Genomic DNA, 25,466 nt, shown 5'->3' on the forward strand with positions numbered 1-25,466 from the left:
TGTCTCTAAGAGCTAGCATCCGTCCTCCCACCAAGCCCCAGTCCGGAACTGAAAAGCCTTGCTCCTCCGCAGCTTCTTCCAGAAGCCTCCTGTGAAACAGGAAACAGGGCAGTCCTCACACACAGCTCCAAGCTAATTAGTTGGTAGCACTGATTGACACGACTAACAGGTGGCAGACAGGACTTCCTGACACCGATCTGACCTTCAAAACCCCAGAAAGGTCACTCCTGGACGCTAAGTCACATGTTTTCTTTTCATGACAGAGCTTCCCTGTAGTATCTTTCTCAACAGGTTGGTAGCGCAATAATTCTCACATCAGAAAGATAATATACTATCCCAGAGACATTGAAAAAAAGAGAAAAGGACCTATTTGTACAAAAATATTTATAGCAACTCTTCTTGTGGTAACTAAGAATTGGAAGTCAAAGGAATTTCTGTCTATTGGGGAATAGCTAAATAAGCTGTGGGATATGATTATAATGGAATATTATTGGGCTATAAGAAATGGCAAGCAGGATGATTTCAGAAAACCTTGGAAGGATATACCTGAATTGATGCATAGTGAAATGAACAGAACCAGGAGAACTTTGTACACAGTAACAATATTGTTCAGTGAAGAATTGTGAATGACTTAGCTAGTCTCCTCAATACAATGATCCAAAAAAATGCTAAAGGATTAATGATGAAACATACTCTCTACCTCCAGAGAAAGGCACATTAAAATAACTCTGAGGTATCACCTCACACTTATCAGATTGGCTAATGTGACAGAACAGGAAAATGATAACTATAGGAGAGGATGTGGAAAATTGAGACACTAATGTACTATTGGTGGAATTGTGAACTGATCCAACTGCTCTGGAGAGCAATTTGGAACCATGCCCAAAAGGCTTTAAAACTCTGCATACCCTTGGACCCACCACTATTAGGTCTGTATCCCAAAGGGATTTAGAATTTGTACAAAAATATTTATAGCAGCATTTTTTGTGGTGGAAATTGAGGAGATGCCTTATGAGTTGGGGAATGGCTAAAGAAGCTGTGATATATGAGTGTAATGGAATACTATTATGATACAAGAAATGATGAGCAGAATGTCAAACTTACAACAACTTACATGAACTGATGCAAAGTGAAGTGAGCAAAACCAGGAGAATAATGTACAGTTATAGCAATATTGTATAATGGTCAACTATGAATGACAATGACAGCTATTCTCAACAGTACAGTGATCAAAAACAATTTCATAGGACTCATGTTAAAAAATGCTATGCAGCCCCAGAAAAAGAATTGATAGTGTCTGAATGCAGATTGAAGAATACTGTTTTTCACTTTTTGTGTGTGTGTGTGTCTGTGTGTGTGTGTGTGTGTGTTAGTCTGTTTTCTTTTACAACATGACTAATATGGAAGTCTGTTTTTAAGGTAGCACACATTTAATCTATATCAAATTGTTTGCTATCTTAGGGAGAGAATTTGGAAAAAAATGGCTTTTTAAATGTTAAAAAATTGTTTTTACATGTATAATTGGAAAAAATAAAATATTCAGAATATGGAAAAAAACTTAAATAAGCAATTGTACTTGTTCAGCGTCAATTTATTATTTATATTTAATTTAATATTTGTTTGCATTCTCTTTTTTTCCTTTTTTATTTGTTATTCACTGATCATTGAGATATAGTCAGCATAATAATCGGGTTGTACTGCTTTCATTTCCTTAATCGTGAATAAAATGAAACCAACCGTAATACTTAATTTTAACTGTCTTTGATCACATTTTTCACTTTTTTCACAGATTCGGGAACTTAGATTCTTGGCTTGAACACATGTAGATTAATAAGAAATGAATTAAGCATTTACTGTGTGCTAAGCCTGGTGCTAGTCTGTTCAATCTTGTCTGTCTCTTCATGACCCCATTTGGTGTTTTCTTGACAGAGATACTGGAGTGATTTGCCATTTTCTTCTCCAGCTCATTTTCCACATGAGGAAACTGAGGCAAATAGAGTTAAGTATCTTGCCCAGGGTTACAGAGCTAATAAGTATCAGAGGCCAGATTTGAACTCAGGAATATGAGTCTTCCTGACTCCAAGCTTGGCACCCTATCAAATGGGCTTCCTTGCTGCCCTAGTGCTAGGTACTAGGGATACAAAGACACAAAGTATTTACTTTGAAGCCCTTACCTTCAAGGAGCTTAAGCAAGTATAATTTTCATTGATAATGGAAATCTTCCTAGGAAACTAATACTATTGGTACTATAAAGTTTGTATACAGAGGATATTTTTCTGATTGTATGACCATATATGAGCACAGGAGTTAAATGGCTTTTCAAGCTGTATTTGTACAAATTACATAGAACTCACTTCTTTAACAGCTGGTAATTTGGAGTAGTGAGTAATCTTCATAATGTTCTGGCAAGGTCAGTGCATGATTTTCTTTAGAAATATCTGTTGGGTTGTGTCTATTGATGTTCAGGTTTTCTAGACTTTGTCTTAGAAGATAACTGAATCTGGAGGATTAAGTACTTTTATTACCCATTATTATAGGTACTTCTGCAAGCTGTAGTATTTTTCAGCTAGTGAAGGTTTAGACTGCAACAAAACCTATTAGGAATTACTTTCCTATCCCATGTATTCAGTTAAATAATGAATCAGACCAGATACTCCTAAGTAGAATTCTAATCCATTAAAGTTTAATAAAACATTTATTTACATGTGCATTTTCAACTGTGAACAACTGAATCTGTAGTTTTAAAGCCCTTTTTAAAGTCAGTAATTTTTTAAAAAATCATCAGTGACCTTGCAGTTTTCTTTCCACATTTTTCCCCTTTACTTTTAAAATTAAAATTTAAATCACTTTGTAATAAAAATGAAATGAGATTTGGTGATTTCAGTATTTGTGACTGTACCAACTTTGTAGAAAATACCCACATTATTATGAAAATTAATTTATTTTATATTTAAATTTAGAGGTTATTTATCATTCTTTTTAGAAAAATTGTAAATAGTATTTTATTTTGTCCAATCATAGGTAAAGATAGTTTTCAACATTCATTTTTTGTGGTATTTATCATTTTAGATTTTTTTCTCCCTCCATTCCCACTCTCCAGGTTATTTATCATTCTAAGAGTATTCTCTTAGACATCATACCCTGTTGTCTTTATATTCCTGTTTGTCCACTTTCTTCCCAGAAGAATTAATTCCAATTTAAACTTATTTTTTTTTCTTTAAAAAGGAGTAAGGCTTCTTGTTTAAATACTTTCATTCTATGATGCCCAAATGGCTATAAAACCATGTATACCCTTTGACCCAGCAATACCATTACTAGATCTGTTCTTTCAAAGAGATTTTTTTTAAAAAAGGAAAAGGACCTATTCGTGCAAAATATATATGTATTATAATAAGCTCTTTTTGTGGTGGCAAAGAATTGGAAATTGAGGGAATGCCCATCAATTGGAGAATGATGGAAGTATATGATAGTGCTATAAGAAATGATGAGGGGGATGATTTCAGAAAAACCTGGGCAGCATTACATGAATTGATGCAAGGTGAAGTGAGTAGAACTACAAGATAGTTGTATAGAAACAGCAATATTATAATAGTGATCAACTGTGAAAGACTTAGGTTCTCTGATCATTATGATGATCCAAGATAATTCCAAGGACTAAAGATGAAAAATACAAAGTGTGGTAGTAGTGGGGGTACTGGGAGCATCCCCAGGGATGGAAAAGGAATTGAGAGTGTGACGAATGAAAATTTTCAGGAGATAAGAGATTGAGGGTAATTTATAATCAATGTATTACTGCTAGCAAATTACTAACTGGATGAGGTCAGTTGACCCTCCTGGAAGCCAAAAGACCCACATTCAGTGTTTAAACACTCTGGAAGAGTGGGTGTTCCTGATAGATTGAACAACGGGAGAAATTTACCTAAATTAGATTCTTTTTACTCTTTAATCAGAACTAAGCTTCTTCAGTTGGGTGGAGTCTTACCCAAGATTCAGGAATTTAAAGGCAGGAATGTTGAGGATATTTCTGCTTTAACCTGGGAGCTCTGGATTTTGACTATAATATTGCTAAGAGTTTTCACTTTGGATTTCTTTCAGGAGGTGACTGATAGAATGAGAGCATAAAGTAGAAATGGAAAGACTCTAAGATATCTGAGCAGTTTTCCTTTATGATTTCAGATAAGATGTTTAAGCTCTTTTATTGTTCATTGCTTTCAGGTAGTCCAATGATTCAAGAATTTGTGTGCTTTTATTAGTAACTTCATTTTCACATTTTCACTTTTGTGTTAGCAACAGTAAAATTCATGGCTATTATTCACAGTAGAGAAAAAATGAAAGGTATAATGTATACAAGTTTTTATTCACAAAAAAGGAGGAAAGTATTCCTAAAAGTGTTAATGAATCTACTCCAGAAAGTGCTAATTCCACAAGTTCCCAATGACGGGATTGAAAAAATGGAAAATTGACTAAGTTTCCAAAGACTTAAATGGACATTTTCCTGTTTTCCTTTTCCACATTGTATACACTGTTTATAATGTCCACTTACTAAATGGGAGTGCCCCCTTTAGCCTTTGTCAATGGGTCACTCAATTTCTTTTTTTCTCTCTTTTTATTCCCTTTACTTTGTTAGTCATAGGCATCTGTAACATTATTGCTTCATGCGAGGAAACCATGTTTCTTCGCATGAAGCACAGGGGGGACTGTGAGAATTAGAGCACTACCAACCTGTTGAGAAAGATACTGCAAGGAAGCTCTGCCATGAAAAAAAAACCACGCATGTGACTTAGCATCCAGAAATGATGTCTACCACCCATGGGTCCTGTCAACCAGTGTTACCAGTCAATTAACTTGCAGCTGTGTGTGTGGACGGCCCTGTTTCCTGTTTCAAAGGAGGTTTCTGGGAAAAGCTGCAAAGGAACCGGTCTCTTTTGGTTCCGGACTTGGGGTTGGTGGGAGGACAGATGCTGGCTCTTAGAGATAGATAGCTAGACGAAGGCTGTTTTACACCTCTCTCTCTCTCTCTCTCTCTCTCTCTCTCTCTCTCTCTCTCTCTCTCTCTCTCTCTTTTCCCACTAACTTCTAATGCACTTTAATAAATACTTAAAAGGCTAACTCTTGCTAAAGCTTCTAATTTAAGGCAACCACTCATTAGATTTTAGACATCAAGACATCACAGCTAGAATTTTAGACTTTACATATTTTTCCCTCCTTGAACCAATTCAGATGAGAATGAGGTTTAAGTGTTGTTCACTCCTTCCAACTGCCCCCCCACTACTGTATAAACTTTTAGTTGTGCACTAAAACTCATTTGAAGTGGCCTGACTTCCAATTTGCCAGTCATACTCTTAAGTTCTTTATTCATACGTTCCACCTGGCCTGAACTTTGTGGGTGGTAGGGTGTATGGAATTTTGGAGTAACTCCCAAGAAAGAGTAAATTTGGGATAAAACAGAATCAGTAAAATGTGTGTCTTTGTCAGAATCAATGCAGGCTGGTGGGCCAAAGCAAGGGACAATTTCTTTAAGGAGGGTTTGGGCCACAAAGGCAGCTGTGGCTTGGGAACATGGAAAAGCTACTACTCACCTAGTGAGTTGATCAACTATAACAAGACAAAACTTATAATTTCCTGCCTTAGGCATTGTAATATAATCAATTTGTAGGTGTTCAAAAGGTGTATATGCTAAAGGACATCATCCCTAAGCTTTAGCCCAGAAGGCATGTTGATTATAAGTCAGACAGACAGAACAAGAGGCACAAACCCTAGAGGCCACATTAGTAACTACAGAGGCAATTCAAACCCCTTTTTACTGAGTCCACAATTCCTTGTGTGCCATAATGGCCTTTTCTGTGAATAGATAGGCATACGTGATGATAGAAGCTCCGGGGGAGAAGTGGCTTCCCCTCCAGAGTCACCCAGACCCCATTGACTTCTTTATCCTTGAATTTCTTTTTCCACTTCTCTACTTCAGACTTATCATAAGTAAGAGAAATGGAAACATCATCATCAGAAGAAAGATTAAATACATGTTCAGGGGCTTTCAAAGCAGCAAGCTTAGCAGCAGTATCAGCTTGTTCATTCCCTTTTGAAACCGGGTCACTTTTCCCTGTATAAGCAGGACAATGAACAATAGCTAAGGCAGATGGGAGTTTTAAGGCAGATAGGAGATCTTGAATAAATTCTCCATTAACAATAGCTTTGCCAGCAGATATTAAAAAATCCCCTTTGCATCCAAAGCATGCTTACAGCATGGCACACACTAAACGCATATCTAGAATCAGTATAAATTGTAGCACTTTTTCCTTTGGCTAGAGAACAGGCTTGTGTGAGAACTACAAGTTCAGCAGCATGTGCACTAAGATGTGAAGGCAGAGAAACTGCCCAGATAGTATCATAATCAGAAACTACAGCAGCCCCAGTATAATGAGTACCCTCACACATAAACGAGGAACTGTCAGTATAGAAAATAAAACCAGGGTTCTCTAAGGGTGTGTCAAAAATATCATCACGAGGTTTCTCAGCTATGTCATCCAGGGAGGTGCACTCATGCAAAGGCTCCCCTGAGAGTGGCAGGTCAGGGAACAGTGTTGCTGGGTTAAGGACTGACTGTACAATGCTTTAAAGTGATTCTCTCATTTCCTAGCAGGGTTGATTCATATCTAGTGAGCCTTTGATCTGAAAAAGTCTGTGTTCTATGACGTAGTAAGAGAGCCTCAGCTTCATGAGGGCACTGCACAATTAGAGGGTTACCTAAAACCAGATCAGAGGCTTTTTCTACCAAAAGGGCTGTAGCTGCCAATGCCCTAAGGCAAGGTGGTGTCTCAGTAGCTACAGAATCAAGTTGGGTAGAATAATAAGCTATTGGGCACTGGACAGGTCCTAATTTAGAGCGCTACCAACCTGTTGAGAAACTGCAAGGAAGCTCCACCATGAAAAGAAAGCATGTGAGTTAGCGTCCAGAAGTGACCTTTTCTGGGGTTTCAAAGGTCAGATTGGTGTCAGGAAGCTGTGTCTGCCGCCTGTGGGTCAATCAGTGTTACCAGTCAATTAGCTTGGAGCCATGTGTGAGGACTGCCCTGTTTCCTGTTTTACAGGAGGCTTCTGGGAGAAGCTGCGGAGGAGGGAGGTCTTTTGGTTCCGGATGGCAGCTTGGCAGCAGGGGCGGCCAGGATCAGGCAGAATAGGGAGAGTAGACAAATCTCATATTTTATCCAAGTGTTTCTCTTTACTAACCCCTAATATACTTTAATAAATACTTAATGCCCAAAGATTGGTGCTATATGTTTTCTAATTTAAGGTGACCACTCATTAGATTTTAGACGTCACAGCTAGAATTTTAGACCTTACAAATACACATACACAGTTGGGTACAGAAAATTATTTTACCCATCAGGGATGTAGGATGGAAAGTCATTAAAAGGATGTGGAAAGGGGCAGCTAGGTGGCGCAGTGGATAGAGCACCGGCCCTGGAGTCAGGAATACCTGAGTTCAAATCCGGCCTCAGACACTTAACACTTACTAGCTGTGTGACCCTGGGCAAGTCACTGTAATGATTGGAATGACGCCACCTACTGGAGACTTGCTGTGGAGAGCTCCACCATGAGGAAAATGCCTCAGAGGCATTGTGGCTTTTCCTTGGCGTCAGGAAATGACGCTTGCTCATGGGTGCTGTCTATCAAGTCTACCAGCCAATCAACTGGAGGAGCCTCCTATGGTCTGGGAGGAGACAGGAAGGAGGAAAGGGAGCCTGCGCAGAGAGCGCTGGCCTTTTGGCTTCCGGACTTGATGGTGGTGGCGGCAGAGGACTTCACAGGAGATTTGAGGAAAGATAGGAATGCCAGGCTGTTAGAATTCTGTTCTCAATCTTTTTCTTTCTATTTTCCAATAAACCCTTAAAAACCTAAACTCGTTTTATCAGTGATTTTTAGTCAGTTTCCCCCAAACTGGGGGAACACATTAGAATCCACATTTAGAATCTTAAATTACACATCACTTAACCCCAATTGCCTCACTAAAAAAAAAAAAAAAAGGATGTGGAAGTGGGGAGAAAGAACAAAAGTAAGAGTAAATTATGGGAAGTGGTGGTTAGAAGCAAAATCAACTCTTAAAGAGACGACAGGATTATAAAAGAGAAAGATATGTATAAAAGAATAGGATGGAGAGAAAATAAATGTCAGTGGAATGAAGTTACCCCTAAAACAGAAGGATGTTAGAATGGATTAGAAACCAAAATCCAACAACATGTTGTTTACAAGAAACATTGAAAACGGAAAGATACACATAGAGGCATTTGTATTAAGGAGGAATCAGGAAAGGCATCTTGTAAAAGATGGGATTTTAGCTGGCACTTGAAAGGAAGCCAGGAAGCAGAGATGAGGAGAAAGAATTCTAGGAATGGATTAGCCAGTGAAAATAGCTGGAGTCTGGAGATGGGTGTCCTGTGTGAGGAATCAGGAGGTCAGTGAAGTTTGAGAGAATAGGAAGAAAGAAGACCAAAAAGGTAGACATTGGCCTAGAGTACTAAAGGATTTTATATTTGATTTTTAGAAGTAATTTTATATTTGATCCTAGAAGCCACTGCAGTTTGAATAAGAGGGGGTGGCATGATCAGATCTGTGCTTTAGGAGGATTAATTTGACAGCTGAATAGAGGATGAACTAGAATAGAATGAGACCTGAGGCAGGGAGACCAGTCAACAGGATATAGCAGTAGTCTGAGCATGAAGTGACAAGAGACTTCATCGTATGAGACACTGAAGTAAAGAGGGTTAAGTGACTTGTCCAGGCTCCCTTATCATGTTACAGCTCAGTAATATTCTATTAAGTTCATGTACCACAATTTGTTTAGTCATTTCCTAAGCAAGGAGCATCTATTTTGTTTCTAGTTCTTTACTATAACAAAAAATGCTGCTATGAATACTTTCAGCTCCCTTGTTTTAAAGCAGTTGTCAGGACTATTGTATAAAAAACAAAGCTAAACAGAAGCCAAAAAAAGCCTCAGAATTACTGAGTTGGAAGTTGGAGAAGACCGCATGGGCCTTTTAAGTAAAACTTGTGCCTAATAACTGATAAAGAATTCCTTCTGTGACATCCTAAAGTGTTACCTTTCCTTGAAGGCTTCCCAGCTGTGAGTGGATGAGAAGGGTAGACACCTAAATAGCTAAGCTATTTCACTTTTATATAACTCCAGTTGTTAGGAAATGTTTTCTTTTCATTAATTCTAACTTTACTTCTTTGTAACTTCCTTTCATTAGTTCTGCGCCTTTAGACAAAGAGAACTATTGTAATCCTTTTTTGACCTCAGCACTTCAAATATTTGATTATAGTTGTACTGTTCCATTAAAATCTCTTCTTCAGGCTAAATATCCTAATTTCCTTGAATTGATTTTGTGTGGTATGACCTCAAGGGCCTTCACCATTCTGGTTGCCAGTTTTATTAGCATCCTTTCTAAAAATTCATTGCCAAGAACTTGACAAAAGTACTCCACTTATTGCCTGACCTAAGCAGAATTCAAAACAACTATCATATCTTTATTCGTAGAAGCTTACATATAACAGGTGCTTAATAAATGTTTATTGATTATGTTTTTTTTAATGTACCTTAAGATTAGCTTTCTTGACTACTGCATTATACTATTGACTCTTACTGAGTCACATTCCACAAAAATATTGAGGTGTTTTTCTGATAACCTGCTGTCCAGCCAAGCCTTCTCTGTCTTCTATTCATGAAGTTATTGTTTTAGGATTCAGTGTTGTTAATTTTGAGTTTTAAGACTTGACATTATCCTTATCCAATTTCATCTTTGGTCATCTTGAGCAGCTAGGCAGCACAGTGGAAAGATCATCAGACCTGGAGTCAGGAAGATCTGAGTTAAAATTTGGCTGCAAATACCAGCTGTGTAACCCTGAACAAATTATTTAACCCTCTTTGCCTCTGTTTCCTCATCTGTTAAATGAGCTGGAGAAGGAAATGGTAAACCATTCCAGTATCTTTGCCAAGAAAGCCCCAAATGGGGGTCACAAAGAGCTGCAGGTGAATGAGACGAATGAAATGACTGAACAACAGATTTCATCTTATTTGATTCCACCCACAATTCTAACCTGTCAAGATTATGAACCCTGTCTATTGTGCAGTGTTTTGACTCATCCTCCTAACCTTTGGCATTTGCCAATTTGACAAGTATGCCAACATGACCATTAGCCAACTCCTTGATAAACGTATTAAATAGTATGTGGCCAACCACAGTCAACACTGTAACAAATAACCTCCTGATTTTGGAGCATCTGTTTAGACAACTTTTCACTTTTTATTAAGGTTTTCATTTCTGGTGCATTTATGTGTATTTTATGTATAATTAAATAATAAAATTGCAGTCTTTATAACAGTCAAATCATAACCACATAAAAAGAATCCTTTTTTTATTGTAGATGTATATTGAAATTAATTTTTAATCAATGAATATTGTTGAACTATATGTTTTCTAATATGACAGTATTGTTTAGGTGTCTAATGTTGGTTTTGATTATTTTCTGGTTTAAGAATCCAGATCCAGATAAGGAAAAACCACCATGTAACGCTCAAGAATTAGAAGAGTGTGATATTTTCTTTGAAGAGAGCTCCAGTTTATGCAGATTTGATGGCAATACTTTGAAGACCACTCATGTGGTAAGTGATTTATATTTATTTGTGTTTCCAGAAAATAAAACTGGTCAAGCATGAAAAAGCTATGTAACCAGGTGATTAATTGGTACTTGGGAGCTAAGGATTCAGCACTTTGCTGATTACTAGATTATCATGTCTCTTCAGAACAGTGACCCAAGTAGCAAAAAAGGAGGAGATTTGCAAGAAATGACCAATGATTAATTATTAAGTATCTTAAAATGAAGGCATAGGAAAAGTTTAATATTTTACTTCATTGATATTTAAGCTTTTATTAATCCACATGTGCATTTATGTAGACTCTAGCCTTATGGTAATATCTAATTTATGCCCTGGCACATTACTAAAATCACATTTTTTTAAAAGGGGAAAAAAGCATATAAGTATGTAGTGAAAAAATTACCATATAAAAATTACCTCCCTGTTTGAGAGAAATATGTTATTTTTTCCCCTAAAAGTAAATATATATGATTCAGTCACGGAACACACTTAAGGTATTGATTGACTGGGGCAAGGTAAAAGGCACCCAGAAAATCAAGGACATTTAGAATTGTAAAGAACAATTGGAAATCAAATTTCAAAATATGAAAGATAAAATTTTAAAAATCTAAAACATGAAATTTATGTTAAATTACATTAGCTAGATGCTCTGAATTTTAAAATAAATGTTTTTGTTAAACTTCATCAAATATGCAGCAACTGCCAGTTTTCTTTGTACTTTATTTATATCGAGGCCTTATTCACCTAAAAACTTGCAGTTTTATTAGCAAACAAATTGTTAGTTTTGGGGTTTTCAAATTCTATCCTATATTGATTAAACTTATGTCTTGTGTAATGACCAAGCGATATTCAGTAAAACAAAAATAGCTTGATTTGCTGAGTACCTTTTAACTTGCCTTATTTTAACAATGCCTGACACTTCAGTGTGTTGCATGACTGCCAGTCAGCCATCTGGCTACCAACTAATCAATAAAGATGTATCAAAAGCACTTGCTATGTTCCAGGCATTGTTGGTGTTGGAGATACACAGACAAAAATAAAATATTCCTTGTCTTCAGGGAGCTTCCATTCCCTTGTGACAAATAGATGCATACACAGATTAACAAATTAAAAAGATAGATGTAGAAAACAAACTTTTTCTTTTTGAGTGGGCAACACTAACAGTTGGAAAGATGAGAAAAGGCCTCATGTATCAGATAGGCACTTTAGCTTAAAACATGAAGGTGGGAAGAGAAAGCATACTGGGTATGAGAAATAGGTTTTGCAAAGGCACAGAGATAGGCCATATTATGTCATGTATGAGAAAAGCAAGGAGGCTCCTTTGAAAAAGTGTTTCTGAGGAAGAGTCAGGTATACTTAGAAAGGTAGGCTACAGCTAGATTGTGAAAGGTTCTATCTGCCAAACAGAAGAGTTGATATTTTATACTTGAGGCATTAGTTTCTTAAAGTTCCATGGTCAGACCTGTGCTTTAGAAATATCACTTTAGCAACTGTGTGGATGATGGATTAAAGAGGGAAAAGACTGGTGGCAAGGAAACCAGTTAGGAAGCTGTGACTAGGAGAGAGGTGATGAAGGCCTGAAGTAGGGAGATGGACTTGTGAGATGTGAACCTGGGCAATATGTGAACTGAGCTTCTGTTTCCTCAGATCTGAAATGGGACTAGTAATAATACTTTCACTACCTGCCTCAAAGATTTTTATGAATCATATAATTCCTAAAGAGCTATATAAATACAGCATTATCATTATTAGTATTATTTGTTCACAAATATTTTGATGGTGCCTATAAACATAACTTGGGTCAGCTAGATAGCTCAGTGGATAGAGCACTGAGCCTAGAGTCAGGAAGACCCAAGTTAAACTGTGTGACCCTGGACAAGTCACTTAACTTTTGTTTGCCTTAATCCACTGGAGAAGAAACTGGAAAACTACTCCAGTATCTTTGCCAAGAAAACCCCATGGACAGTATTGGTATGCTTTGGTCCACTGGCTCATGAAGGACCAGAAATGTTTGAACAAATAAACATAACTTACATTTATATTCTGTTAGGTTGGTATTTGGATTAGATTTTTCTTGCAATAATCTGTTAATGAGGCTGACTATCTCAAGTGTCTCCTCACTCTAATCCATAGTCCATTCGGCCACCAAAGTGATTTTCCTAAAGTGCAGGGCCAACCATGTCAACTCCTTCCCCCCTCCAATAAACTCCACTGGCTCCCTATCACCTGCCTCTAAAAATAAATACAAAATCCTCTGCTTAGCATTCAAAACCCTTCATAAACTAGCTCCCTCCTACTTTTCCCAGTCCTCTTCAGTCCAGTGACACTGGCCTATTGGCTGTTCTTCTAACAAGACATGCCATCTCTTGACTCTGGACATTTTCCATGGCTGTCCCCCTCAGCTCCCATTATTGACTTCCCTGGCATCCTTTAAGCCCAAACTAAAATCCTATCTTCTACAGGAAGTCTTTCCTAATCCCATTTAGTTCTAGTGCCTTCTCTCTGTTATTATTTCATCTTTATCTTGTATGTAGCTTATTTGTATATTTGTTTGTATGTTGGCTACTGCATTAGATTGTGAGCTTCCTTGCGGGCAGGGACTCTCTCTTGCCTCCTTTTGTATTCCTAGTTTTTATACAGTGTCTGGCACATAGTAGGCGCTTAATAAATGTTTCAAGTATTTCTATAATTTTAGCTTAGGAAAAAAATTATTATTGAAGTAAACTTATCTTTCTCCCAACCCCCAGGCTTAATGGGAAGGCTCAAAAGGGGTCAAATCCCACTTAGCTTTTAGTTATTTTGAAATAGAAGTCTGAGAAAGAAATAGGAAAGAAAGAACAATGGGGGTAGGGTTAAATTTTGCATCCATCTTAATGTATGATCAGTAAAAGATAATTGTTCTTTAGGTTTTTTTGGGGAGATATATATATATATATATTTAAAAATTTGTCTATATTTTGAATAATTCAATTGCTAATTGAACTAGCAGGGGAGAGACAAGGAAATACATTCAGTCTCATATTCAGTAGATGGTAAGTAACATGATAGTTTTTCCAAAGTTAAAGTAGTATAATATATAATAAAAAATAAAGTGGCTGTGTGCAGAAATAAAAACTTTATATAAAATGCCTAACAAATAAAGGAGCATCATAGAGGCAGAAGAAACTCCAGATACCTTGCATTTGTGCAGTTAACATGGTCTTTAATGAGTGGGCATGTTTATTTTTTATCAACGTTTATCTTTCTTCAATTTTTTGGTCATTGTACTAATTGTATATGCATGTATACATGATTGAAAGACATAGATCTTTAATAAAACTACAAAAATTGTATTAATGTTTGTTAGTGAAAATATTTCCACTATAAAGAGGACTATGTAGTGTGAACATAACCTGGCATGAATTCATATAGTCATATTTCTTCAATATTCTCCACTTTATTTTTAGTTGAAAAGATTCACAATTTGAAAATACTACTTAACAATGTTGACATTTTTAGAAGTTCTCCTGCAAATGGTCTTTAAAAGAGAAAATATTGAAAGGATCCTGAATAGGTCTAAAGATTAGTTGAAAAGATTGACTAAATAAGTTTGAATATTTTTAACTTGCTTTTTCTGATTATTCTACATAGCCTACTGCTTTACAGTCAGAAAATCTAGGGTTTTAGAGTTGGAAGGAACCCTAATGGAGAACATGTCTAACTCCCCCCCCCAAAAAAAAGAATGCTTACTATATTACCGCAAATTGGGTACCAGCCTCTGTTGTAAGACCCCTAATTAGAAGGAGCCCACTTGGTACCGAGACAGCACATTCTCTTCTGTGATAGTTCTGAAGTCTTTCTTGATTTTAAGCCAACATCTAAATTTATCTCTGAAACTTCTACCTGCTGCTCTTGGTCCTGCCCTTCAGGGTGAAATAGAACAAATCTCTCTAACCCCTCTTCAGTATAATAATCCTTTTCATACAGCTTTCACATTTTTCATCATGTTTTCCTTTTCTTCTCACCTCTGCTCTGCATCTGTTCTCTTCTTTAGGATAATCATCTCTAGTTTTTTTTAACCATTTCTTGTTTGACATGACCTATCCAAAGCTGTTTTCAATGTCTTTTTTGGTGTGGTGCCTAGAACTGAGCTCAATATTCCTGATGTGGTTTGGACAGAGCAGAATTTAGTAGAATTATCACTTCCTCAGTCTTATGAGCAATGCTTTCTTAAAGAAGCTGGTAATTACCTTAGCTTTTTGGCTGCTGTATTGCAATCTGAGTCACTGATGACTCATATTGAGGTTGTTATTCACTAATTTTTTTCTTTTTCAGATGAGGACCTGAATGCAAATGTGACTTCAGATGCTTATTAGTTGTATGACCCTGGGCAAGTCACTTAGTCTCTATCTCAGTTTCCTCACCAGTAAGATGGGGATAATGACATTTATCTCAATCAATCAATGGACATTTATTAAGTGTCTGCCACGTGCTAGGACCTCCCAGGGTTGTTTTGAGGATCAAAAATCAGATAATATGTATAAGGTGCTTAAGTACAGTGCCCAGCACTTTGTAGTTACTTAATAAATGCTTGTTTTTTCATTCACCCCTTTTTTGAATATGCATCCCCCATCTTATATTTGTGAAGCTAATTTTCTGAACCCAAGTGCAAGATTTAAAATATATATATATTGTTAAGGGCTAAAATTCTAGCTAGTCTGTCTAAAATATCTAATGAGTGGTCGCCAATAAATTATAAGCTTTAGCAAGAGTTAGGCTTTTAAGCATTTATTAAGGAAAACAAGAATTTGGTAAAGAGAGAGAGAAAGGCCTAGATTTCTATCTATTAAAGGGAGAGCACATTTTTAGCTCCCTTCTCCGCCAGCGTCCCCAGGAAAGAGAGCGAGACTGAGCGCCAGTCTCTTCCTTCCTCCTCCCACTAGCCCGCGTCACTTCCTGACTCCTGGTCTTGCCCTCAAAGACCTTCCCTTCATGGGCAGAACTCTTCTACAGTAAGTATCCAGCAGGTGGCGTCATTCCAATCGTTACAGTCCCCCCTGTTGTTCCTCAAGAAACAAAATGTTTCCTTGACGGAACAGTAAAAAGAATATAATAACTATTGCTAACTAATAATATGTGAACAACAATATAGAAAAGGAAGAGAGGAAAGTTTTGTCCAGAGGGGCGATTTTTTTTTTGTCCTCATGAACCGACGCTTTGACATTAGTCCTGCAAAGGGAGGGCCTCTGCAGAGAATACATGTTACAGATGGTGTATATTATAACAGAAAGAGAAAAAAAACAACAAATCAAAACTGTTCATTTAAAGTCTCTGAAAGTCTTTTCTCAGATGTCCTCTAGGTGTAGTCATGGAATGGAAGTCTTTTCAGGGGTTGATGTGTGGATGCTGGTAATCAGCCAGGAAAATTTCCTACAAAATTGAGCTTAACACAACTTTAAAATAGCTTTGTCAATAATCAAATCAAACAATGAAAGTTCTCAAAAACATGTCTAAGGGAATTCATAATCTTAGTTGTTACACATGAAACATATAATAAAACAAAAATTGAACCATTCTTTAAAATTATAATATTACTATAGTCCCCCCCTTATGGAGGGTAATTGAGAAGACAATTGCTGCAATATTAATTAATAAAAATAATTTTTATCTTTGTTTTATCACTTTTTGCATCATCTGCCTAATTATCCTCATGCCATTATGAGAAATTAAAAAATCTAATATAATTGGTAACAGGTGTCAAGGCCAAATTCAACACTGTATTTATCATGACACCTGAGATAATTATGGGGGTTACCATAAAAGAACAGAGAAATGATGGGATATGAGCATTCCCACACTTGAGCAATATATATTGCCCATGCAGTATGCCAGGTCTAAAATAGGTGGATGGAATATATGTCCATGCCACCGAACATATTGGAGGAAACTGAGTCAGACTTAATCAGATGCATGGGATTGAGATGTCCATGGCATCAGGCATATAGGAGGGAGCATAGAAGCCAGGTGTAAAAGTGAGATGGGTGGGATGAACACTTCCAGCCATCTGTACAATATTGTGGGGAAAAATAAAATAAAATATTAAACCAAGAGAATCCAACCTCAACATTAGTCAAAAGCCGTTCCCTCGGCCATACCTTGACTTCATGCATGTCTCCCCTCATGTGACAGTTCAGTGTCTGCTCTTGCATGTATTCCTCTTGTGATTGGATGGCATCTTGGCCAACTGGCATCTGATAACTCAGAATAAAGGCAATTAATGTCTTAAATGATAAGTTCCCATAATCCAAGTCTCATATGGATTTAAAATTGAGGATAATAAATGATTGCAAAAAATGTGAATACATCTTGACTCAGAACACAATATATAATTATGCAACAATTTCAAATAATACCCCTTTTTTTAACTTAGTATACAATTACTTTTTTGAAAAATCTGAACATATTTAAATACAAGTTAAAGCACAACAGAATCTCAAAGAAAACTTTTTTTTGAAAAAAGAAAACTTTTACAAATGTTCCCCTCTTTTTTTTTTTTTTTTGGAATGTGCTTATCAAAAATAATACTTCTAGAATCAATTTACACTTGCCATGGCAAACAATTTGCCAGGGAAATGCTTTAAAGAGTTTGATCAAATAATCAGTTGAGAAAAAAAATAACAAAAACAAACAACTCAGAATATGGGAGCACAATACTCCTAGAATTAACATTGTATTATGAAATCAAAACCATCTTGCAATTTTTTAAAATTAGATAGATAAAAACGAATAGAAGAAAATACACATGGAACAATAAAAAACAATGAAATTCAAACTAGGACTAAATGAATGTGAACTTAATATTAATAAGAGTATTATAAAATATAAACTTGATCACATGACTATAAAAAGCTTTTACAAATATTCTCCTTGTTTTAAAAACTAAGTATAAGACACAATCTCAAAAGCATGAAAATCTCTATGAAAATAAACCCATTACCATTAATTTCAAAATGTAGATGTAATAGCATAGAAATCCTATGTAACCTCTGAACTGATACAATTACTGAGTGAATTCAGAACACTTTTGATTCCGATATCTAAAATCCCCAATACTCATATCAATACCTTGCTGCTTACTTCTACATTTCTGTACAATATATATCCTTCCATGCCAAAAGAAGCATTGTCTTGAACTATGTTGATGATTGTCATTCTTATTCAGCTTAAGTTTTTCTTCTTTAACCCCTCTATATTGTCTGTCGGGCTTTTCACCATACAAATGCTTTATAAGATTACTAATGAAAGACAAAAGCAGGTTAGCAAAATTATGAACAAAACGAGCATATCTGGAATTTAAAGAGTTTTCTAAGATTGTCTCAAAAGCACAGCCAGGATGGGGAAGGGCTGAGCCTGAAGCTGCAAATGTAGTTAGAGAAAGTTGAGCATGCGCATCAGATCTCTGGACTTCCCAGGCCGGGGAAGCAATGGGCTTAGCCATGGGAGGAGTAGAGGGTGGGGTCTGGAGAGGAGGGGAGGGACCAGCACAATTTGAATCAGACTTGATTTTGAACTCAGGCCTGGATTCCTCTTCCCCCACTTTGCCTCTAGGTGCTAGGGGATTAAAAGCTTCTAGAGGGTGGGTCATTGCCTCCAGGCATGCAAAATTAGAGCAACAATTAGTGTTAGAACTGGGAAAAGCTGCAGGAATCTCTTCAGGTTTCTCTGAAAAAGCATGGTTGGGAGAGGGAGAGATATTTCCTTGTGTGAGTAAGTTGCTGGCTCTTTTAACAAAAATAAAAAGAAAAATAGAAAATCCACAAAAACAAAGCATTAACATGATCTTATCTCCCATTTGTCTGGTTAAACAGACTAAAATCAAAAATAGGATAATTAGGGAGTTTAAAAGGTTCATTCGAAAAAATTTAAAGGAAAACACAGCCAGTACACCAGTACTTAGCAGTTTAAAGGGTAGGGGAAATTTCTTACCCAACCGGTTGATCAGAAGTGAGGTTCAGCTTTCCTCTTCGTGGTCAGCCATCTGTTAAGGGCTAAAATTCTAGCTAGTCTGTCTAAAATATCTAATGAGTGGTCGCCAATAAATTATAAGCTTTAGCAAGAGTTAGGCTTTTAAGCATTTATTAAGGAAAACAAGAATTTGGTAAAGAGAGAGAGAAAGGCCTAGATTTCTATCTATTAAAGGGAGAGCACATTTTTAGCTCCCTTCTCCGCCAGCGTCCCCAGGAAAGAGAGCGAGACTGAGCGCCAGTCTCTTCCTTCCTCCTCCCACTAGCCCGCGTCACTTCCTGACTCCTGATCTTTCCCTCAAAGACCTTCCCTTCATGGGCAGAACTCTTCTACAGTAAGTATCCAGCAGGTGGCGTCATTCCAATCATTACAGATATATATATATATATATATATATATATATTAAGCAAAAGGGAGCAGCTAGGCAGCACAGTGAATAAAGCACCAGTCCTGGATTCAGGAGGACCGGAATTCAAATCCAGCCTCAGACATTTGAGACGTACTAGCTGTGTGATGCTGGGCAAGTCACTTAACCCTCATTGCCCTGACCCCCCCCCCCCCAATTTAAAAATATTGCACATACCTCATTAGAGTCAGCCTCATCTTTTAGCTATTCAAGTATAGTTGGATCGTGACATCCAGTTTGTTAGCTACACCCCTCAACTTTCTGTCATTTGCCAGTTTGGGAAGAGTACCATTTATACTTTTAAAAAATGATTGACAAAAATAATCTTTAACAACACAAGTCTTAAGTACAGATTCCTGAGGCTTTTCACTGGAGATCTTCCAGGGTGATAGGGAATGAGTAGCATTTCCTTCTTGTGCCCAGTCATTCAACTAGTTGTAGATTCATCCACTTGTACAATGAAGTCACTCACATCTGTTCATCTTTTTCACAAGAATTGCTTGAGAAACTGTATCAAATGCTTTGCTGAAATTTTGATACTTTCAGTATGATACTGATCTATCCACTCAGGGACCTAGTCAGAAAAGGAAATAAGGTGAGTCTGGCATGATCTCTTCTTCCTGAGGCCATGCTGGCTCTTGTTTTTCTAGATTTTCACTGATGATCTCTTTAATAAATTTTTTTTGTTGTTTTTTAGCATTTTGCCAGGAATAGAAGTGAGACTCATTGGCCTATAGTTTGCAAACTCTGTTCTCTTTCATTGTTGAAAATCAGAACATTTGCCCAGAGCTTTTGGTAGCTTTCCCAATCACCAAGATCTTTCAGCTATCAATAGCAGTTACATCCTTCAGGTCTCTTGTTACCTAAATAATTGGTCATTCATCTAGCCAGGTGACTTAAATTCATCAAGGCCAACTAGATGCCCTTTTACTGTCTTCTTATTTATACTGGGTATCAACTCCCCATTAGCAATTTTTGTTCTGTCATTTCTTGTCCAAAGCGCAGAGAAAATAGATGTAAAATAATCATCATTCATTTATTAAACTGACTGTGTACCAGCACTGTGCTAGGCTCTGTAAGCACAAAAACAAGAATGAAATACTCCTTACTCATACTTTAATTGGAGGGGGAGTGGGAGGACTATAATGACAAATTTTAAACTAGGGAATAAATAAGAAGAGAATAAATACAAGGGCATTTTAGCAGTTGAAGGGTCAAGAAAAGCTTCATTTAAATAAAAATTAAATAGCTCTTCTTGTTGGTGTCATTAATTATTGCCCCATATACCTCTAGCAGTGGTTCTGTCTCATCTTTCTGTAACAATTAGAATGATGCCACCTGCTGGAGACTTACTGTAGAAAAGCTCCACCATGAGGAGAAGGCCTCTGAGGGCAAGCCATGTGGTCAAGGTCATTAGCGTCAGGAAGTGACATTTGCTTGTGGGTACTGTCTATCAAGGTTACCAGCCAATCAACTTGAGGAGCCTCCCATTTTCTGGGAGGAGGACATGAAGTAGGAAGTGAATGCTGGCGGAGGGGTTCTGGCTCCTTTTTGGTTCCTGACCTCGCCATGGTGGGTCGGATGATAGGGTCTCTTAGAAATAGTTAGATTTTTACCTTTCTCTCTGATCCTAATGCTCTGTAATAAATACTTAAACACTTAAATACTCTCGATAAAGCTTATACTTTATTGGCAACCACTCATTAGATTTTAGATAGTACAAATAGATAGTATAACTAGAATTTTAGCCCCTTACATTTCATTAACTACTTCCACATTTTGGGGGCTTGGGCATGAGAGAGACAAACAAAACCATTTTGTTGCTCTTTACTTTCTTTGCCAGTTTCTGATAATTCTGATTGTAGCAATTATGACCCTGTTCTCACAGGACTGACATTGTTATTTTCATTATTTGTTATGTATATTTCCATTTTCTCTATAAAGGTACTTTCCCTGTATCTTTAAGTCCACTGTCATTTCCTACATTAATAAGAATAATTTCCCTTTACATAAGATTGAAATTCCTGTTTATAAATAATTCAGCTTTAATTATTCTAGAAGTATTAGCAATGGGGCAGCTAGGTGGCGCAGTGAATAGAACACTGGCCCTGGATTCAGGAGGATCTGAGTTCAAATCAAATGATAATACTAGCTATCTCCCAGGGTTTTGTAAGGATAAAATGAGCTAATATATGTATAAAGTGTTTTGCAAACCTTAAAATGCTAAATAAATGCTGTTATTATTATAGCAGTTACTGTCTCCCTGCCTCTACATTCTCCCCCCACACCCATAAAAAGTAATTTTTATTACTAAAGGTGAAAAGAATTTAGTTGATACTGTTTAAAAATATAATTTTATAGGAGTTTGGGGAAACGTTCATTTTAAATTAGTGAAGCTTTTGAAATATGAAAGTTTATAGGTCCTGCTTTAAAAAGTCAGATTTTATACTGAAAAGTATGTGAGTTAATAAATATTCACCATGTAATTTTGCATTGCTTCCACAAGTGGCTAAAATTTTATATCTCTTTTTTCCCTTTTAATTTGAGCCAAATTGTCCTATAGCTCATAACATAGGCAGAACCATGGTGAATTTCTTACGCCTAAGATTTAAAGGGGAGGAAGAGGTTAGGCCTGTAGAAATTTGAAACTCAGCTTCTCCTTTCTAGGAAAGAAAAATGAGAGGCCTGGGGGAATAAAAGTTCTTATAAAAATTCATATCTGTAATGACAGCATACTTGCTGCTCCATACACATGAGTCTTCATGTCCTGACTCTGGTTTTGTACTGGCTGTCCCCCATGCCTTTAGTTTTCACCTTGTTCACTCAGACTCCTAGGTTCCCTGGCTTAAAGGCTTAGCTCAAAAGGTAGGAAGATTTTTCTGGCTGGTCTCTCCCACCAGTTGTTAGTGCTTTACTTCAGAGATTACTTTCCGTTTATATTGTATATTTCCTGTATGTACATAGTTATTTGCATGTTATCTTCATCTTTAGTATGTGAACTCCTTAAGAATAAGGATCATGTTTTTGCCTTTCTTTGTATCCTTGGTGCTTAGCACAATTCCTGACACATAGTAAGCTTCTTGATTGACTGAGTGTGACTTTGCATCACTTAAGTAATAACAAATTTAAGAATGGTTAAGAAATGAGAAATAGAGGAATCAGGTCAGAATTCGTGTCAAATGGTAGGATTCTCAAAAGACAGTAATCTTTTTAAAAGGAGAAATCAAATACATAGCATGGACCTTAGGTGATAGGCATTAAATGAAGAATAAAATGCAGCAGAAAAATAAGTATTACAAGAATTATCCAGCACAAAAGAAATATAAAATCATGTCTAGAAAGTCACCTAGGAAAGAAAAGACAAGTGCAAAATAGATTAATGATTTATTTGCTTCCATCTGATCTCTGGAAGATGTGAAATACTTTATTAAATGTATTGTCAAAGAAAGCAGTATCAAAAATAGAGGTGATGGAACAACTAAAAAAAATTGCCAGAAACAGATGGGTTTTACCTGAGAGTTCTAAAGGAAACAGTGATAGAAGCAAGAGAGTATAACTAGAAAGAATTTATAATTTACCATTTAAAATCAATATTGTGCCTGGAATTGGAAAAGATGTAATTTTTACCCATTTTGTTAAGTTATATTTAAAAGGAAAGGTCACCAATTAGATTAATTAGTCATCAATTTTTTTTAAAAGAAAAATTTGGAAGTAATTAAATAGAATTAGAACTCACCCATGTTGGCAACTAAAAATAAACCAGAATAACTTTATTGTTTTCACTATCTATATTGAAGCTCCTTAATACTTTGGATATATGATTTTATCAGTATGATTATCCCCTCCATTTCTGTAGATAGCCATAAGCTTGTCCCTTCTCATTCTGTGTGACTCTTGCCACTATCTTCCATAAATATTTGTACTTAATTATTTTCTTTCTTCCTTTCAATATTAAACCAATTTAACATGTATTAACATATTAACATGTTAATTTACATGCCTTCTACATAAAAGGCAATTAAAAAATAAAACATACCTTAGTCCCATTCTACTATTAATAGAGTAGGCTATTCATCTATTGTCTCTTATCCTTTGTTATTTCGATTCTAATAAGAAATGGTGGTGGGGCAGCTAGGTGGCACAGTGGATAAAGCATGGGCCCTGGATTCAGGAGGACCTGAGTTCAAATCCAGCCTCAGATACTTAACACTTACTAGCTGTGTGACCCTGGGCAAGTCACTTAACCCTCATTGCCCTGCCAAAAAATAAACAAACAAACATGCAAAAAAAAAAGAAAAGAAAAGAAAATGTGGTTATGATTTTTCATTATGGTATGAGAAAAATATTTTTAGAGATTGAATTTAGAAAAAGAGACCATTTTAGGTCATTGAAAGGACTAGGTAGTTTCCAAAATTAAACTCCTCTTATGCAGATCAAGGCCTAGCCTGATACTAGTAGATTGGTCTCTTTTGCTAAATTCAGTCTCTAAAAATATTTTCCTCATGACACAATATAGCTAAAAAATGAAGACTACCATTTCTTGTTAGAATCAAAATTACTGATAGACTAACACAGTGTGCTGCCCAGTCAGCACAGACCAATTGCAATACGCATTTTTCATCAACATCTGTTTATCCAGACCAATGACTTTTTATAACTCATAATTTTCCTGAGGAAACTTTGTAGGGTACTAGGACTCAATATAATCAGTACAGGAAAGACAGCACAGGCAGGGTACAGTCAGATGATTTCTATCTTGCCTTGTGCAGTGCAACTTCTACCTGAAGCTGTAACCTGGCTGATCTCTAACCTCTGTGTGAGGAGGTGAAGTGAGGTACACCTTAATCTCTGACAACCTTGCACCTTCCATCCTATGATTTGTCTCCTGCCTGATCTCCAGTCTTTTCTAGGGGGAGGAGAAGCACTTTCATTACATGATTAATATATTCACATTTGGTCATACCCTACACATTCCAGAGATTCTCAACCCTGTAGGTCATCACATCATCCAATCACAATCCAATTTTATATTCCTATCCCCTTCAAACCTCCCACCCCAAAGTCCCAAACAAACCTACCTACTCCTTCCACTGTGCCTTCTGGAATGCCAATTTTATAAGCAATAAGTTTACCTTCATAATAAATCTTTTTCTCTTTGTCAGAAATAAAAATACTGGACTTTCCCTTTTGGTAAATATATGAAGGCTTTCTTGCAAGAATGGGCATGTACTATAGAATAGTTTGCCACAGCAAACTACTCTTTTTAATCCTTAATCCTATCACAAAGGTCTCTCCCCTCTTCACCTCATTGGCTGAGGACTAAGAGATATACAGTCTTCCCTCTACATATTTCCCCTTAACACCCCCCCCACACACACACACACACATACATATATTGCATGTTTGAAAATAGCAGCAATTTTTCACCTTTGGGATGTTGGCAGTTAATAGTTAATATGCAAAAGATAATTAAGCAAGCTCAGTACAAACTAGCTTGGACTAGCTAGACCACTATCTTTGAAGTTCTCTTCTTTATCTACTTTTAGGCACCTGCAAGGTGCCTTGAGATCCCTTTCTTACCTTGACCCCCCCCCCTCCCCCCATTTCATCATTTTTCTGGTGGGAGACTTTATTTTATCTCTCTCACTCTTCCACTCCTGTCTTCTCACAGTTACTGAGACCCAGTTCTTCTCTCCCTCCTCCCCTCCCCTACCTGGCTACTTTCACTTAGTCTTTCAGCTCACTGGTCAAGGTAAGGGAGTTATGATACTTGTTGCTCTCAGATGCCACTTCCAGATTCTCCACCTACCTCCATTACTTAGTAACCTCTTGTCCTTTGAGATTCATACAATCCACATATTCTACTTATTGTCTATTGACCTTTAGGCTACTCCCCTTCTTTCTTCAATGAGTTTGGTACAAGGCTCACAATCTTTCATTCCTCCCCAGCTCCTGCCCTCAAAATAGGGGATTTCATATACATACTGACACTCCCTCAAATACCGTAACTGCTCACTTCTTCAATCTACTCACTTTCTGTGACCTATTCCTCCACCCCACTATAGCCACAACACAAAGATAGTCATACCTTTGAGTACACAGGGCAGACCCTCTGAGGGGAAAAACTTTCAGGTAGGTGTGGTTTTTGGTGAGGTAACTTCCTGTAGGTAGTCAGCAAGGTCATTCTGCATTTCCTTTGAAATTCCTCTGACTCTGGGCTGGCCTTAAGAAAGGTCAGACAAGGCATTCTGGGTTAGGCCCTCGAGTGGAGGCCTCTGGGAGTCCCAAAACCCCATTATTTTCTCACATCCCCATGGCCATCAATCTTGCACTAGTCACGCTCTTCTCTTTTTACCATGTTGATCCCTTGGTGAACCAATTTAATTCTTCATTGTTCCCTTT

General features: G+C 36.9%; 1 protein-coding gene across 1 annotated transcript in view; it reads left to right on the forward strand.

Annotated features, from left to right (window-relative positions):
- Positions 1 to 25,466, forward strand: part of NUDCD1 (NudC domain containing 1) — a 120,696-nt gene that overhangs the window by 78,522 nt on the left and 16,708 nt on the right. The window contains exon 8 of the mRNA XM_043979635.1: positions 10,535 to 10,660. Within this exon, the coding sequence (XP_043835570.1) occupies positions 10,535 to 10,660 (126 nt within the window). The remainder of the gene's footprint in view (positions 1 to 10,534; positions 10,661 to 25,466) is intronic.

Source organism: Dromiciops gliroides, chromosome 1 (assembly GCF_019393635.1).
Source record: "Dromiciops gliroides isolate mDroGli1 chromosome 1, mDroGli1.pri, whole genome shotgun sequence".
NCBI classification, from domain to species: Eukaryota; Metazoa; Chordata; class Mammalia; order Microbiotheria; family Microbiotheriidae; genus Dromiciops; species Dromiciops gliroides.